Genomic DNA, 15,282 nt, shown 5'->3' on the forward strand with positions numbered 1-15,282 from the left:
AACCAGCAGCCGCCAAGCACGGCACCGCCGTCCAGGTGAGCAAACGCAGAGTCAGGCGCCCTGTCAGCTGACGCACCGCCCACCTACGGGGGTAACTCCAAGAATCACAGCTCACGATTCATTACTGCACACACGATAAGCGCACTTATTACTATTATACCCATGAAGTCATTACAGAGGCCTGGTTTGTAACTATATTGTCATGTAAAATATTAACAGCAAAATATTAACATAGAGCTGATCCCAGCGCACCCCCTCACCCTGGAGGAGAGTCCCACAGGTGTCTTGTGGGGGCTTAACGGGCAGTCATTTGCATGTGCATACCCCCAGGGGAGCAGAATTTTGCCTTCCTGTGCCAAAGCTAGGGGGACTTACATGCCCCATCCAGGAAATCACAGCTTACGAGCCCCCCAGCCGGGAAAGCAGCATCCATCCATCCATCCATCCATCCGTCACCTATCATTCGGGAGCCACACCCCCTAAACAATTACACAGAAGGGTCTGGAACGCAGCAAACTGATAAACTCTAAAAGGCGGGAGGCTGCAGCGGCGCCGTGGGCGGGTCAGTACAGGCGAGCAGGACCCGGCGCCTTAAGCCCAGCGGCGTCAATAGCGAATCTATCCGTGGCGTTTTGGGATCATGGCAGCAGCTCAGTGCTGTTACAGACCCAGCGGCAGGTAAAGTCAATGCCATGGTCAATAATAATAAGGTGCACTGTGATGTCTGTAGCTAATTGTACCACCGTTAACTGGATTTCGGCTGAGCCGATTATTAACCTCGAAATCCGTTCGAGGGCCTGAGACAACACTTCATTCCTCAGAAGGACCGTATCCCGCGAATTTGCCTAGTCCACTCCGAACCGAAACTTAAACTTCGACTCCCTCCCGAAATGCATCTGATGCTGATCCTGACACTGCAAAGTCAATAAGAGTCAATAACACGAAAGTCTTAAAAAAGCTATTTTATTTTTAAAACGTTGAATATTTACTACATACCGTTTTATTACAAATGATGTTCGGGAAAGTTGTTGCTTTGTGTACTAACGCAGAGGCAGCAGCACCCCCTAGTGGCAAACTCAGGAGGTGACATCAACCCAAAGTGTGGCGGTTCGCGGGCCGCCAGCAGCAGCCTGCATCGGGCTGGACTGTCAGACCCCGACCAGCGGGAGCTGATCCTCCTTCTCTCCTTGATCCCATTCCGTCAGCAGCTCTGAGGACACCTCTGTAAACAGATGATCCCAGTCCCAGCCCACATCCTCCTGGGGGGGCAGGAGAAGGAGGGGTGGAGAGGTGCGTTAATCCATGCTTCATAAATCTTAATTACCGGAGGGATGCACCACCGGTCCCCCCCAGCCCTCCACCTCTTCTTACCCTGTTGCCCCTGAAACAGCTGGTTGCACCCCCTGCCCAGTACGACCACTATATTTAAACACCTTGCTTTGCGGGTGGAGGGGGGGCAAAACTCACCTCCCTGACCTCCTGCTCAGGTGCGAGAACTTTTGTGAGCAGCTTCAAGTCAATCTCACCATCCTGGGGTGGAAAAAAGCAAAATATCATTAAAACTATTAATCACACTGTTCTACATTTAGATACAGCTCATGCAGAACAAGGCCCAGAGTCATACAGCTGTAGAGAGAGCAACAACGAATAGGTGAACAAAGACAATCTACGTTTACAGTTAAAAACACAATAAGGGCCTGCTGTGTGAGGCATGTATAGATAGAGCCACCAAGACAGATGCTGCATGTCACACTCGTGCTGCTTATCCTTCACCATGCTGCAGTGAGGTCACATCAGAGACCATCTGAAAGCCTGGCAGACGGGCAGCCGTGCCCAGGCTGAGATCTGCCCTCTGAGTCTGGCCTGAAGATGGCAGCAGAATAAAAGGCCACCTCATCGTGTCACGTGGCAAAGGCGCCGGAAGCAGGCGGGCAGATGGGGGGGGGGGGGGGGTGCCCCAGAGACAGAGCCCATCAGACACGGCGTCCGAGGAGCCCGTCTTACCAGCGTCTGAAAGGCCGAGAACTTCATCAGCTCGTTATCCAGGTCCCTGTAGGTCATAACTCGGTTCACCTGAACACTGGGTGTGGGGAAATAGAGAGAGAGAGAGAGAGAGAAAGGCAGAGGCTGGACTCCCATGTGGGGAAAAAACAAACATCACCCAGCGTACAGTGTGAGTGAGATGCGTTTCCCAGCCGACAGCGGGATAAGATCATCCCTCTGTGGACAAGACAGCGCCTGCGTTCCTCTGTCCGGACAGAGAATGTCTCACTCCACGGCCGGCTGGCAGAACAGCTGGGAATACAGATCTCTAATATAAATGTCAGAAGTGCACTTCTCCAATGGCCAGAACCGATAACAGCACCACCATGTGCAATAATGCCAACACCAGTAATAATACTAATACTAATACTACTACTAATAATAATAATAATAATAATAATAATAATAATAGCAGCCCTGTGGTTATTCCCTGCCTTGCGCATGTCGCTATTGACCCTGCAAGCGGGTACAGAAAATGGATAGACAGAATAATAATAATAATAATAATAATAATAATAATAATAGCAGTAGCAGCAGTGATGAGATGGAGGGCTTTTTACATGTTGCGGTTTCCTGGGTGACAGACGACCCTTCAGGTTTGGGTCAATGAGGTTGTGCTGGGGGGGGGGGGGGCGCTGCTTTTTCCGGATCCTGAATCAGACAGTGTCCCGAGCCACCCGGCACACGCCAGCCCTACTTACCAGGCATTACACGCTACGCTGCCCACGCACTGAGCTGCACGCGGATGCCATCTTACATCGCCAGCGAGGGGTTTCGCCTAATGACCTCCGGCAGTGTCTCCAATCCGGACGCGGGGCGACATGCCTCTCGCTGGCCCGTAAATCACGGGGCCCCTGGAGCTCGGGGGATGGGGCCCAAGGCTAAATCATCCATTACTGTTATTCCTGCGCAAGGCTTTGATACAGCACCTTGGCGGAAGGCAAAGTAATGCTCAAAGTCACTGCCGGCAAGCTGACCCCCACCCAGGACGAGCTGGCCAAGATGGACCGCTGGCCTTCCGGGCCCAGCCACACGGGCAACCACCTAGGTGAGCAATACTAGTGATTATCCTTGAGTCTGGTACCGTTAACTTATACCTCATCTGCTTTCGGTCGGAATCGGATGCAGCCAATGATTCATCGGGTTAGCTGACTGATAACCCCGATTACAGTCGCGTATGCTTCACGCACGCTGACGTGAGGTGAAAGGTCACAGGACCCCAGCTGGGTGGCCAAACACCAGCCCGTAAGAGAGGTCCATAGGTATGGTGCCAAAGCAAACAGAATCAGCCACAAGCGAGGTACCTGGGTGGGGCGGCCACTTGCATGGTGAGGTCTTCTTCCTGCACCCCCTCCAGGTCCGGGATCACAGGAATGTCTGAAACCAGAGACAGACCCCTCAACATCTGGCTGTTCCCAAAAAACGTCAACACAACATCAACCTCAATGGCGTTTTACCACACGGGGTCAAGAGGACCGCAGTAACGAGTCACGGGGGTGGGAGATTATCATCTAAGCCGACTTCCTCGGAGAACTTTCTGGAAAGCGCCTGTGACGGACAGTCACGTTACAGCAGAAGTGTCCACATCTGAGAGGCGCGGGCGGGATCATATGGAGGGCGGCTTTTTGTGTACGAATTAGCATCTGATCCTCCATCTCGCCCCCCCCTCCCACGTCCTCCTTGGAGCTGCCCTGTCACACTGGCCAGGCGGCCATGAATATTCAGAAGTCCGGGCCGGCAGCTCCTCCCGCTGCGAGCGGGGCGCGGGCCAGGGGCTCCCCGGAAAGCACCCCCCACCTCCCCAGCATTTGGGCCCTGTCAGCGGCCCGCGTCTGCCCCCCCATCCCCCCCCCCCCCCCCGTCCGTCAGTGCTCGGCGCGGCCGACCTCCGCGTCCGCTCTGCCACTGCAGCCGGGGCGGCGGGCGGGCAGGCAGGCGGGCGGGAGCGGCTCGAGTGCAGGCCCATCTGTGTGGGGTCGGAAGTCACGGCGAGGCCTGGCAGGGGCGGCGAGGCCGGGAGCAGCCAGCCCGCTGCTCGAACAGTAGGGACCCGCTTTAATTGGCAAAACGCAACAGGACAGCCGATGGCGGCGCTCCCAAGAAGGACGGGGCGAGTTCTCCCAGCAAGCGGCCCGCGGACGATCTATCCAGAGAGGGAGAAAACCGGGGAAATGGGGAGAAATACCAGCAACAGGGGAAAAGGGGAAGATCTCTAATTCATTCCCGGTGACGGCAGGCGGCTGGGCCGTGGGCTCCAGTGCCGGCGCTATTTCCGGAATCCGGCTGCGGGTTTTTTTCTGCGGCGAGACGGTAAATAAATAAATAATGGCGGCGGAGGGGCTATGGCCGGGAGGGTGTGGGCTCACGCTCCGCATCTCGAGGGTGTGAGGCTGAAATCCCCGGTCTGGCACCGGTCCGCTTCCTGTCTAGACTCCGAAAGAAGGGGCAAGCAGCGAGCCTCCTTGTAAGCTGGCCAAATACTTGGGGGGGGGGGGGGGGGGGGGGGAACGACACAGAGTGGCTGCCCGGAAACCGAGGCGTCCCAGCTGACCCTGCGCAATCTGCCTTTAATCTTTCCTTTGTTTTAAAATGTCTGGAGATGGAAACTCGGAGGCGTTTGAATGTTGGGGTGACTGGGGGAGGGGCTTTCATTTTATTCCAAAAAGCTTCAACATTTATTTCCTTAAAGTCCCCCAAAACCCCACTTCCACCCAAAGAGCACTTAAGAGAAGACAAAGGACCATGCGAGCCGCGAGCCGCGTGCCACTGTCATGCCACGGTCAGGCCCAGCCTGCTGAGCCCCGTCGGACCGCACCGCCTGGCCCCGTTAGCCAGCTAGCCTAGCAGCATGGCCAGAAGCCTCTACAGACATCTTATTTTAGCACGGCGAGGCTAACGGCCTTTAAAAAAGACAACAAAAGAGACGGAGACGGTCAAACCAGAGCCGATAATCATTATCCGTCCCAACAACTGACAAGCTTCCCCCGCGCCACCCCCCCTTGTTTTTTTAATTAAGCTAAATTTAAGACGCTAGCCTCGTTTAGCTGCTGACAAGATGCATCTGCACTTCTGATATCCAAATAAATGCGAGTGCGGTTCTTTCATATGCATGAGGCCTGGGGGACGCTCTGTCCTCTCATTTACAAAAGCACTGCTTCAGCAGAAACCGTCCCCCCAGACCCCCCATCAAATTTAATGGTCTTAGCACGGTGACATAAAAAAGCCCCAGCGTCAAGCGCCCCCCCACCGTCCCAAGTCTGTAGGAGCGTGACATTAATGCCTCAGGCCTGAGAACACAACCCCCCCCAGCCCCCCGGTCCAATGAGGAAGGACATGGCGGCAGGGGGGGGGGGGGGGAAGGCTGGCTACCCACAAACTTACAAGTGGACTTCGAGTGATTGATTCGGGTTGAGTGAGGGTCGGCAATACCCCAAAAAGGCCAGGACTTTCTTTGACTAGGGGCAAGTTCACCTCAAACAGCAAAGCTATAGGTTATGAGTTCACTTCAGTTCGCACCGAGTAGCAAGACGAGCAAACCTGAGACCACTTACAGACCTGTGACCCCATCACAGAGTACATTTACATGTATTTATTTAGCGACATACAAGCGAGGAAAGCTTTGGGGCCAGAGAGCAGCGTCAGCGATCATCCAGCACGCAGAGTATTTGGGGTTAAGGGCCTTGCTCGAGGGCCCAAAAGAGATATGATTACTCAGCCATGGGATTGGAACCCATGACCTTCCAGTCATGGGCATAGATCCCTAACCCACCAGGCCATACACCTAAAAATGAGTTCATTTAAGAATAAAACAGTACAGCTACACCCAGGGAGTTGATACAACAACCTTCTGATGTCAGGTCCATGTTGTGTTCTAGCGGTAGTCCCAATAGGATAGGGTGGCTCCCTAAAATCCTTATATGGCCAGAGGGACACCGTCTTATCAGCCGAAATGGAAGGGGTGGAGAAAGGGGAGAGGAGGTGACAGTTCTCCATGATGACAGGCGGCCCAAGTTTTACTGACAGGTGTAGATCTAGATGCTGTGAGTGTATATGGTACAGAAGAGCAGTAGGGACATAAATGTGGGCGCCAGACCACCCTCCCACAGGCAGAAGGAGCTTCTCCACACTGCAGTACTTACAGATGGACCCTGGGGGGGGTGCCCTGATGGCAGCCTGTCTGTGACATGCACCAGCATCCGCAAAGCAAAGCGTAGGCAGAAGCAGCTGTTTATAAAGTTTCATTCGGTTTATGAAATGTCATTCTGCCTATTTATTTGTTTTTAGTTATTCATTTATCTTGTTAACTTTCATTTAAAGCACTCCGGCTGTAACTTTTTGTCCCGCAAAGCAACCCAAGATTCCTTCAATTGCCCCTCCAGCGCCGCCCTGCTGGCTGCCAACTACACTGCCCACATGACATTTTGACAGACCCAAGCCACCTGTCAAACACGAACTGGAGTCCTGCAGTTGTTTCCAGTTTCCCCAGTTACCTTGAATGTAGATTGAATGTGTATTAACATGCCTGTATACTGCTTCCCTGTGTAGTGTGGGGGATGGGATTTGATAAGCCTCTACTCTAGGGGCATCCGGAAGTGAATCGGGTGGGGGGGTGTCCCTGGGGGGTGCTCTTACCTCCTTCATCGTCGGATTCCTGGGGAGTTTGCGGCCGCAGGCGTCTGCTGCAGAAACAAAGGGGACGAGACACTGAATCAGCAACGACCTTCAGGTGGGGGGGGGGGGGGGGGGGCTACTTGGGTTAGCCATCCTGGCCAGAGCAGGCCTGCAGATGGGGCTGATGGGAAGCGGGCCTGCTGTTTGGCTCCCACCATCACCACGAAAGGCCTGGCTGATGCCCCATGGCACCCCGCTGACCTCCCAGCCTCCGCCTCTCAGACCGGGACCATGGACGGGAGTCCAGCGTGCCCCTACACCGGCAGCGGCAGGCCAAGGAGCTGGACGGCAGGCTTATGGGACCACCCCACCCACTTAACAACACAGTAGTTCAGCTGAGGGCATGAACGGTGCCCTTTTCATTTTCATTTTAACTTTAATTAAGTAAAATCAAATAGGAAACAAAATATGTAGATAAAATCTGAGGTAAACAGTCACTCACTCCTCCAGCTCGTCTGTGGCGGGTCGTCTCCCGGATCTAGAGAGAACGACAAACAGATGTTACCCTTACAGCAGCTACGGGGGTCCCGCGATCTTGACGCATCACCGCTAATCCCCCCCCCTCCTTAGGGATACGGCCCGCAAACACCAGAGGTATCACCAGCAAGACGGGCAAACACCCCGCGGCCGATTCTCACTACCAAGAATGCAAAGATCGTACTCACGATCTCGCCACGAGCGCTCTTGCTAACCTGCCTACCGAAAACAAACTCGCAATGAATCACGTCTCGTTTGACGAGGATGCGATGATGTATCCTTGACTTCTGGGGCGGGGCAAGAATGACATCCGGCGATTTTTACTGTGTTATTTTCTTGAGTTTTGCAAGTAGTCTTTGCCAATGGAAGATGACGTAAAACCGGTATACGAGAACAGAAGTATGGTCAAATATGCATATTCAGAAACACACCGTGTTTCAGCACAGGATCTCACTAGGGGTCACCCTCTACAACAGATACTTTTCCTCCCCTACCTGTCCCATGGAGATAAACTATTTGATGAGCTATTTGGAATAAGCTATTTGTGAACTGACAGGCCTCAATTCAGAAAAACATTCAATGCATAAACTCAATGGTAAAAACACAAACTGCTTTTGCATTATATTTTTTTGTTTGAATAACATCCACACACACATATGTCAATATTTCACAGATTTTGCTAACAAATGCACATTATTTCAAACACAGAGAAAGATGTTGACCTCTCAGTTACCTTATTATGTTAATTCATAAAAGTCAAAGAAAGTGATTTCTGGCGGTTTGCCTAGCAGAGCCAGTTATGCTGGTTGAAGAGCACCCCCTTCTGGTCATAAAAAGAACAACATTTCTCAGTCAGGATACAGCACGGAAAAATCCTGCTTAAAAACCGTCATACTTCATTCTGCACATATTTTGCTATATACACTCACTCTGTCATCCAGGCCAGTTTGTGAACTATTAATGTTTTAGTTTAAGTTTGCTTAGATAACTAAAATAAGAACCTAAAACAAATATTAGATTTTCTAATATTTGAAACAAAAATAACATTTTCATCTTTTTAATACTTCGTATTCTGGACAAAGCCATAGGGGCCTTTTAACAACATCCAGGGCTAAAAAAAAAATTTAAAGACTCTCCAGAAAGCCACCAATCTGTCAGACCCAGACCTCCATGTTCCAGGTCAACCTACCCCCCCCCCCAAACCTATATGAGGACCCTGCACCTTTTAAGTCCTCCAGCCGCAGAACGTGAGGTTACCTTGATGGAGGAAGACTCCTCTCCTAATGTGAACAATGTGAGTAACACGGCTTCGCAAGTCACCAGGCGGACCAACATGGAGACTGATGTGAAGGTAAAGCTTTGTGATCAGCAGACAGGCTTTCTCAGAGAGCCGCACGGTGAACCACAGAGATGGAGAGACAGTCTGCCTCATGACTTACGTGGCTGGGGGGGGGGGGGGGGGGGGCAAACGATTCTGCGGGGGCCACACCGCCCTTGACACGGGCAAGGAGGAGGAGCACTTAAGTCCACATTACGGCCTGCTGATTAAGACCCATGTAAGGCAAAGTGACGGACAACCATCATTGGTAGAGGGGAAAAAAAAAGTTAGGATAAAATATACTGTGACATCGCAGCTCCGAAGGTTCATCAATAAACTGACAGATCATTTAGTGTCAATTAGGAGTGATAGATCGGCAGATCGCGACATCACCGCGGCCGGCATTAGTGGGGGAAGGCTGGCGTGATTGAGAGAGAGGGGTCACATTGAGAGGGAGAGTCCATACTGCTGTCAGACCTGGGGAGGGCAGCGTACTTTATTCTACGGCTGCACGGCCACTTAACTTCACCGCCCTCCCCAGGCCCGCAGCCTCCCCAGGAGACAAAGATAAGACTTAATGGCTCCTTTAGCCAAGGCTAGCTGTCCGCAAGCAGGAGCAACCAACATTCTGCTCTGATACTGGGGAGAGGACTACAGAAACCAACTTCAGAAACCAGTAAATGTTTTTCAGTGCAAATAATATTCACCAGATCACTAGAAACACTTTCCATTCAGCCTCAGCCTTGGCTTTTGGCTGGCCGAGGTGAGACAGGGATATGGAGGGATACGGAGGCAGCGGGACACTCACTTTGCAGAGCCGGTGCTGGGGGTCTCCTCTGCCCATCCTCCCTGCCGCCGGGGGGGTTTTGGAGGGGCTCCCTGACCAGGAGCAGAAGAGGGGCAGTCAGTTTAAGGTAAAGCCAACATCAGCATTTGGCAGACTGACACACATCAACAGCAGGTGCTACAGGAGTGACTAATGACCCCCCCCACCCCACCCCTACACTGGTCCTGGGTCACTACGCATCCAAGCAGCAAGAGCCCCTTTCCCAAGTTCTGCCCAAGCCCAGAAAGGAGACTACCAGCAAGAGAGCCCCTGTTAAGGGGAGTGTGGGAACGATACGGGGAATATGGAGGGTGGGTGCACGACCTTAAATAGCTACAAACCATTTGCCGCTCATTCTCCGATTCTGAAAATAGTAGGCCGCTCCCAGCCGGACTGGGATCCAAGTTTTGAGGCGAGCTCATGAATGAAGGAAGCGGAGAGCACCGGCAAAGAAGGTGGGCGTGTCCGAGCGAAGGGATTCATCAAGCACAACAAGCCTGCTGACCAAATTGGGTCTGTGAAGGACACACAGCGCCGATGAGGAATTCCTACCCCGCGACATGAAAGAGGCAATAATCTTTCCCCGGCGGCTCGGAGGCGGACAGATTTATACGATTGAACTGGGGTGTTTACAAAAAAACATAAATAAAATGAGGTCCAGGCCTCGTTTTGTGTTTGCGCCAAAACGGGAGATTAGGGATGGATGGGTGGGTAAATTCATGCAATTAAAGGAAAAAAATGGGACTTTGACAAGGACGAGGGAGGCAAAATTAACAACAAAAGGGGCCACTTATCATACAAAGACATTTATCTGGGTAAATCCTGCTTTTACTGACTGCAAACGGAAATCCATGCAGCAACGCCTGGGGTGGGGTAAAGGCAACTGGACCCATGGGAAAACGCGTGCGCTTAGGCGGCGGAGGAGATGTATGAGAGTAGCCAGAACCGCACTCCGCGGCAGGTCACAAGTAATAATTAAGTATCGATCTGCGGCGCCACAAATCCCCATTGTCGAGGGAGGGTACAAAGGCAGCGCGTCCAAAGGGGTTTATTAGAGGATTGACTGAACTTTCTGTACACGACTGAGACTGTGTTCAATGCACAACAACGGAAGCTGAACTGTGTGGGACGCCCACCAGTCCGAGCTGCTGCTAATTTCATTATGATATAACAAAGGGTACTTTGCTTATTCACAAAGCTCGCTGCCATGTAGAAACGCTCATGGGAGTTTTACTTACACAGAAATGTTCTGAAGGCAGAGTGAAAAACGACTGGTTCAGAGAGTTAACCAATCAGACTGCAGAGAAGGTAAGTCTAAGTAAATAGAGGAGGCAGGACCAACCAATCAGATGCCTCCTCGAGTTGCTTGGACCCACCTCCTGTACAATTTGATTGGTTATCTCTCTGAACCAATCATTTTTTCATTCTGCCCTCAGAACATTTTTGTGTAAGCGAAACTGCCACGAGCTGTAGAACCACACACAGATGCACCCATTAAACGCCTTCCAGACAAACAAAGCTGCTGTATCACTCAATACCTGATGTTACAGCATCAGGCAGAGATTCAAAACCGTCATAGTCTGGAGAAAACGTAAATTTACTGCTGGCATAAAACAAAAGTTTGAGTTTTAAACCCTTAGAGACTAAGTGTAAGACCTAGCCCTATTAGTGACGGCAGAGTCATGTCACATGGTCATGGGAAGATGGTTAGATGTTATTTGGGTTTAATAAACCTGGTGAGAGATCAAAAAAAATGGCCATTTTGGCTTTGATTAAAGGGACAGGGAAACAAGATGGGGAACAGGTCTACAAATTTGTGGGGGGATCAAGGGCTCAAATCACCTTTTTTTGCCCAATCCCAGATAGCATGTGACGAGGGTGAGGGGTGGATAAGTAATACTGAGATTTCACATGGCCTGGCATATTTACCATGGCCCTCATTAATGCCAAAGCCTCGCCAAACATGCAGCATTTAGTACAGTAATTCTTCCTCAGCTCAAATCCAGTTAAAACTAGAAAAATAAGCCCAATATGGGGCTGATTGAGGGTTATTTTGAGGAGGATGGAAATATATTTTAAAAAAAAAACGTTTGTGGACAAAACATCTACAGTGAAAGAGACCCAAAGAATGCATCTCACGTGTGCTTTGGGTCACCGGGGTCGCGAGAATCCTGATTTTACAACAGGGAAGTTGGCCTAATTTGGGAAGACTATCGCAAACACATCGCTGGAATTCCTGTTCGGGGGACTCTGGGCCGCTCACGGCCTGCCGCTCGAGGGGACAAATTCAGGCCACCATACTCCAAATTCCAACGACTTGAAATAAAGCAGATAGATAGATGTCGTTTCTAATTTAACTCTGTACAAATTAGGCCCGCGATTATTTTGTGGGATTCTTTAGGCGAACTTGGGACCTTGGGTGCAAAGGCCAGAAAGCGAGTGGAGTCCATGAGACTGAGACTGAGACGCTGACTGATTTGTCCCCATATTGGACAGGAAAGCCCCTGGTTTTCCAGAGAAGCAGGATACAGAGACCGACAATGGTGACAAAGGTGCAGTGAGCCAGCATGAATGTCACCTAATGTACGAAATGAAACACAATCCACTGTGACCCTTGTTGGGCCTGGTGGTTATTACATTAGCAAAGCTTTGTGTCATATTACAGAATCACTTACAAAAAATAATATGCAAGCGTCACCTAAAGCTCCTTTAAGGGCCGTGGTAGTCAGGGATGGGTGCTTGTTATCGGAAGGTTGCTAATTCGAATCTCCAACCACCAAAGTACCACTGAGGTACCTGAGCAAGGTACCACCCCCGAGCACTGCTCCCTGGGCGCTGAATAAGCTGCCCACTGCTATGTCACATACGGGTTAAATGCAGAGGCCACATTTTGCTGTGGTGTATCAACAATCAATCAGTTTCACCTCACTATAGCCAAACAGGTCTTAGACCACCGAGACCAGGCAGAGGTGGAAAGTTCAGGTCCAGAAAGCACAAATCCAGACCAAGATTTTGTCTCAACCAGCTAGTACTCGGCGACTGCAACTCTTTATGTTCAACTGGTTGGTTGAACCAAATCTTGGTCCGGATTTTTTTACTTACTGGACCTGGAACTTTGCAAATCTGCAGGCAGACACCTTAGCAACATACGCTGAGTAAGGATTAATGGTGGCAATCTGCGAGGCCACAAAAGGCGATGAGTAATATGAGCGATACACTGTGGTGGAGAGCAGACCATCCTTCTTGGATTGGGAAATCGTGATGCTGACATGAAGGTACTTAAGAAGGATTGAGTTCAACGGAAATGAAGATGGGGATGAGCACTGCAGCTGCACTTAAGGTGAAAATGAAAATGAAGACAGGCCAGATTGTGTATAAATATTATTTCAGCTGCCTCTAAAAAGCCAGATTCACACTGGCGCACAACCGCAAATGTGTCAGGAAGCCGCTTAAGTGGCATCTGGAGGCTGGTCGGGCGACACGTTATAAATCCCGTAACACTTGGTTAGTAAACATCTTGCAAAACACAAAAGACCACAGCTGTCCGGGAGAGCTGCAAAAAATAAACATTTTGTTCTACATAAATTGTGATACCAAGCAAGAATCCGTAATTTAAAAAAAACACAGCAGGAAGATTAATTTTTTTAAAAAGCATAACAAAGCACAGTATCCATCTCCAACTTCCATCTATGCAGTAATTTGATATAACATTACACCATCCTTTACATTAAACTCGGTATGTATGTTGGGTGCGTGTGTATGTGTTTTGTCACACAGACACATTGATTACTCAGATGTACTGACTTATAGTATGCACATCATCAAAGTGGTACAGAGTTATAACAACCCTACTGTTCCCTACAATATACTTAAGAGATCCGTATACCTCCTTTACGTGATAGTCAACCAGCAAAGCAGGGATGTTTGATGCAAAGCCAAAATCACCGTACAGAGTCCGGGACCCCCTGCAGGCTGCCCCGGCCACCTTACCTCCCCAGCCGTCGCAGAAGAGGCTGCCTTCCCGGCGCTCCGCGGCTCGTCCGGCGGCGGGGGCTCCGCAGGCTGCCGAGCCCTTCGTCCCGACTTCGCAGCCTGCAGTGCAGTAACAGTCAGGGCAGTGAAGCTGACATTTTTCAGTTTTATTTTGGATCTGCTTGTCACATTTACGTACCGGGGCAAAGAAGTTAGTAAAAGGTGTTCAATTTGAATCGATCGAGATTTAAATAGCGGGCGTTAATTTAATCCGTGGCGTTTAAACGGTAAGATTTACAGCGATGCTTTGGTGAATGATCTATAAGCTTTCTTTCCTTTTGCATCCAACCGCCCGCTAATTTGCTAATCGCCTGACTAGCGAATGGCCAAATCTATGTTAATAGCGAAACTTCCTAACCCCAGAAACAGGAAAATGAATGCGTATAGTCCTTGACAGACTAAAGGGTTTGAATGCATCATAATCGGGGGTACATTTAGGCGCAGTCTTCCTTCGTTTTTCAATTAACATTAGCTAAAATGCTAACCATTATCATGCAGTGTCAAAGGGGAAAAACTAGGATGAGAACTGAAGAAAATCTAATGGTGATCGTCTTTACTTCTGTGTCGTACGATAACCTACATCATGTTTGCATTTATTAAAAGATGCCCCCCCCCAACTCACAGTTTTTTTCACAGAGTTGTCTCCAAGCTGCACACCATCGTCCATTTTTGCTCCCGTGTTTATGCTTAGGGATTCTACTTCCTGGAGATCGTTGTCGGCGTCATACGGCAACCGTTCCCATGGTGACCGGCCAGGTACTTGACGCGCTGCTGGTTTCCATGGTGTTTGGAAGCGGAAACTACTTGGTCAATTGATGTTGATGTAAAGCATCTTCGCGATTACAGATTAATAGTTCCCCTTCATCTCTTTGCTGCTTATGGGTTTACTGTGCTTTTTACGATTGTTTATTCAATTTGCATTTTGGATCAGTAACATTTGTGGAGTATACTGGCTTAGTTCTCATAAACGCTTAAAAAATTGCTTACGTATGAGGTTACAGGAATGTCATTTGTCATTAAACGAGAATGACAAATACGAAAAATGTTGTCATCAGTAATAGAAGTAGACTACAATTACAGCAACTAATTTATAATGCGGAATTTCTAACAAATCAATTAGAAACCTCTACACAATACGGCATTGCAATAATGTTTAGCATGTTGTGGAATCACATAGCCAAGCACAGATATAATAGTGAGGTCATTTGTGGTTATGGCATCCATTAGGAACGTAAAGTTTATTTTTGTTAGTCAATGGATAGTTGGTTGGGTGCCAGCAATTCAAGGTCTTGTATTGTTTACTAGGACATCGGGACTATGAATGTTGATTTTAGCTCCTTCGTCTCTGCCTTATATAGCAATGTTCAACGCGAAACTTCCCAACACAAGTAACGAATGGCGAGTTACTTCATGCAGGGGTCATATATGCATTCCTTTGTGGTCTAGGTGGAGGCCAGATACATCAAACCACTCGCCTTTTCTGGAATCTATTATTGGCTAGGAGGTACTGAAGATAACGCTACGCAGGCGTGGCATTATCTGCATTAAAACGACATTTATCAAATTCTATTTGAATGAATGAGCAATTGTGAATGGGAACAAATATTTTGCTGCAAGTGCCCTGTTGACCAAGTCATTTAACGATGGAAATGATTTCATCCTGCTGATGTATGGGCACTGCTGTCTGGGAAATGGGGGAGAGTGACAACAACCAGAGGAATAACGGAATGTGAGGTTGTGGGACTGGGAAGGGGGTGATACATGACCACCGCTTTGCAAAAGAAAGAGTCGCCACTTGATATGGGAGACAAAGCAGCACAAAATCCAACTGGGTAAAATGAGAGAATAAAAAACTGTTTTATTTTAAAATGGCCAATTTTAAGGAAAATGTAATGTTTACATAGGCTATACGTTT

General features: G+C 49.5%; 1 protein-coding gene across 1 annotated transcript; it reads right to left on the bottom strand.

Annotated features, from left to right (window-relative positions):
• Window positions 1-947: 947 nt before the first annotated feature.
• On the bottom strand, window positions 948-14,101 carry ift43 (intraflagellar transport 43 homolog (Chlamydomonas)). Its single transcript, XM_023828545.2, has 9 exons — window positions 13,990-14,101; window positions 13,326-13,427; window positions 9,318-9,388; window positions 7,157-7,192; window positions 6,676-6,722; window positions 3,348-3,420; window positions 2,005-2,080; window positions 1,468-1,530; window positions 948-1,259 (listed from the first exon to the last, which is right to left on the bottom strand). Exons 1-9 carry the CDS (start codon window positions 14,032-14,034, stop codon window positions 1,149-1,151), a joined length of 624 nt encoding a protein of 207 aa, XP_023684313.2. The 5' UTR covers window positions 14,035-14,101; the 3' UTR covers window positions 948-1,148.
• Window positions 14,102-15,282: the final 1,181 nt, after the last annotated feature.

The sequence above is a fragment of the Paramormyrops kingsleyae genome, chromosome 14 (assembly GCF_048594095.1).
Source record: "Paramormyrops kingsleyae isolate MSU_618 chromosome 14, PKINGS_0.4, whole genome shotgun sequence".
Classification (NCBI taxonomy): Eukaryota; Metazoa; Chordata; class Actinopteri; order Osteoglossiformes; family Mormyridae; genus Paramormyrops; species Paramormyrops kingsleyae.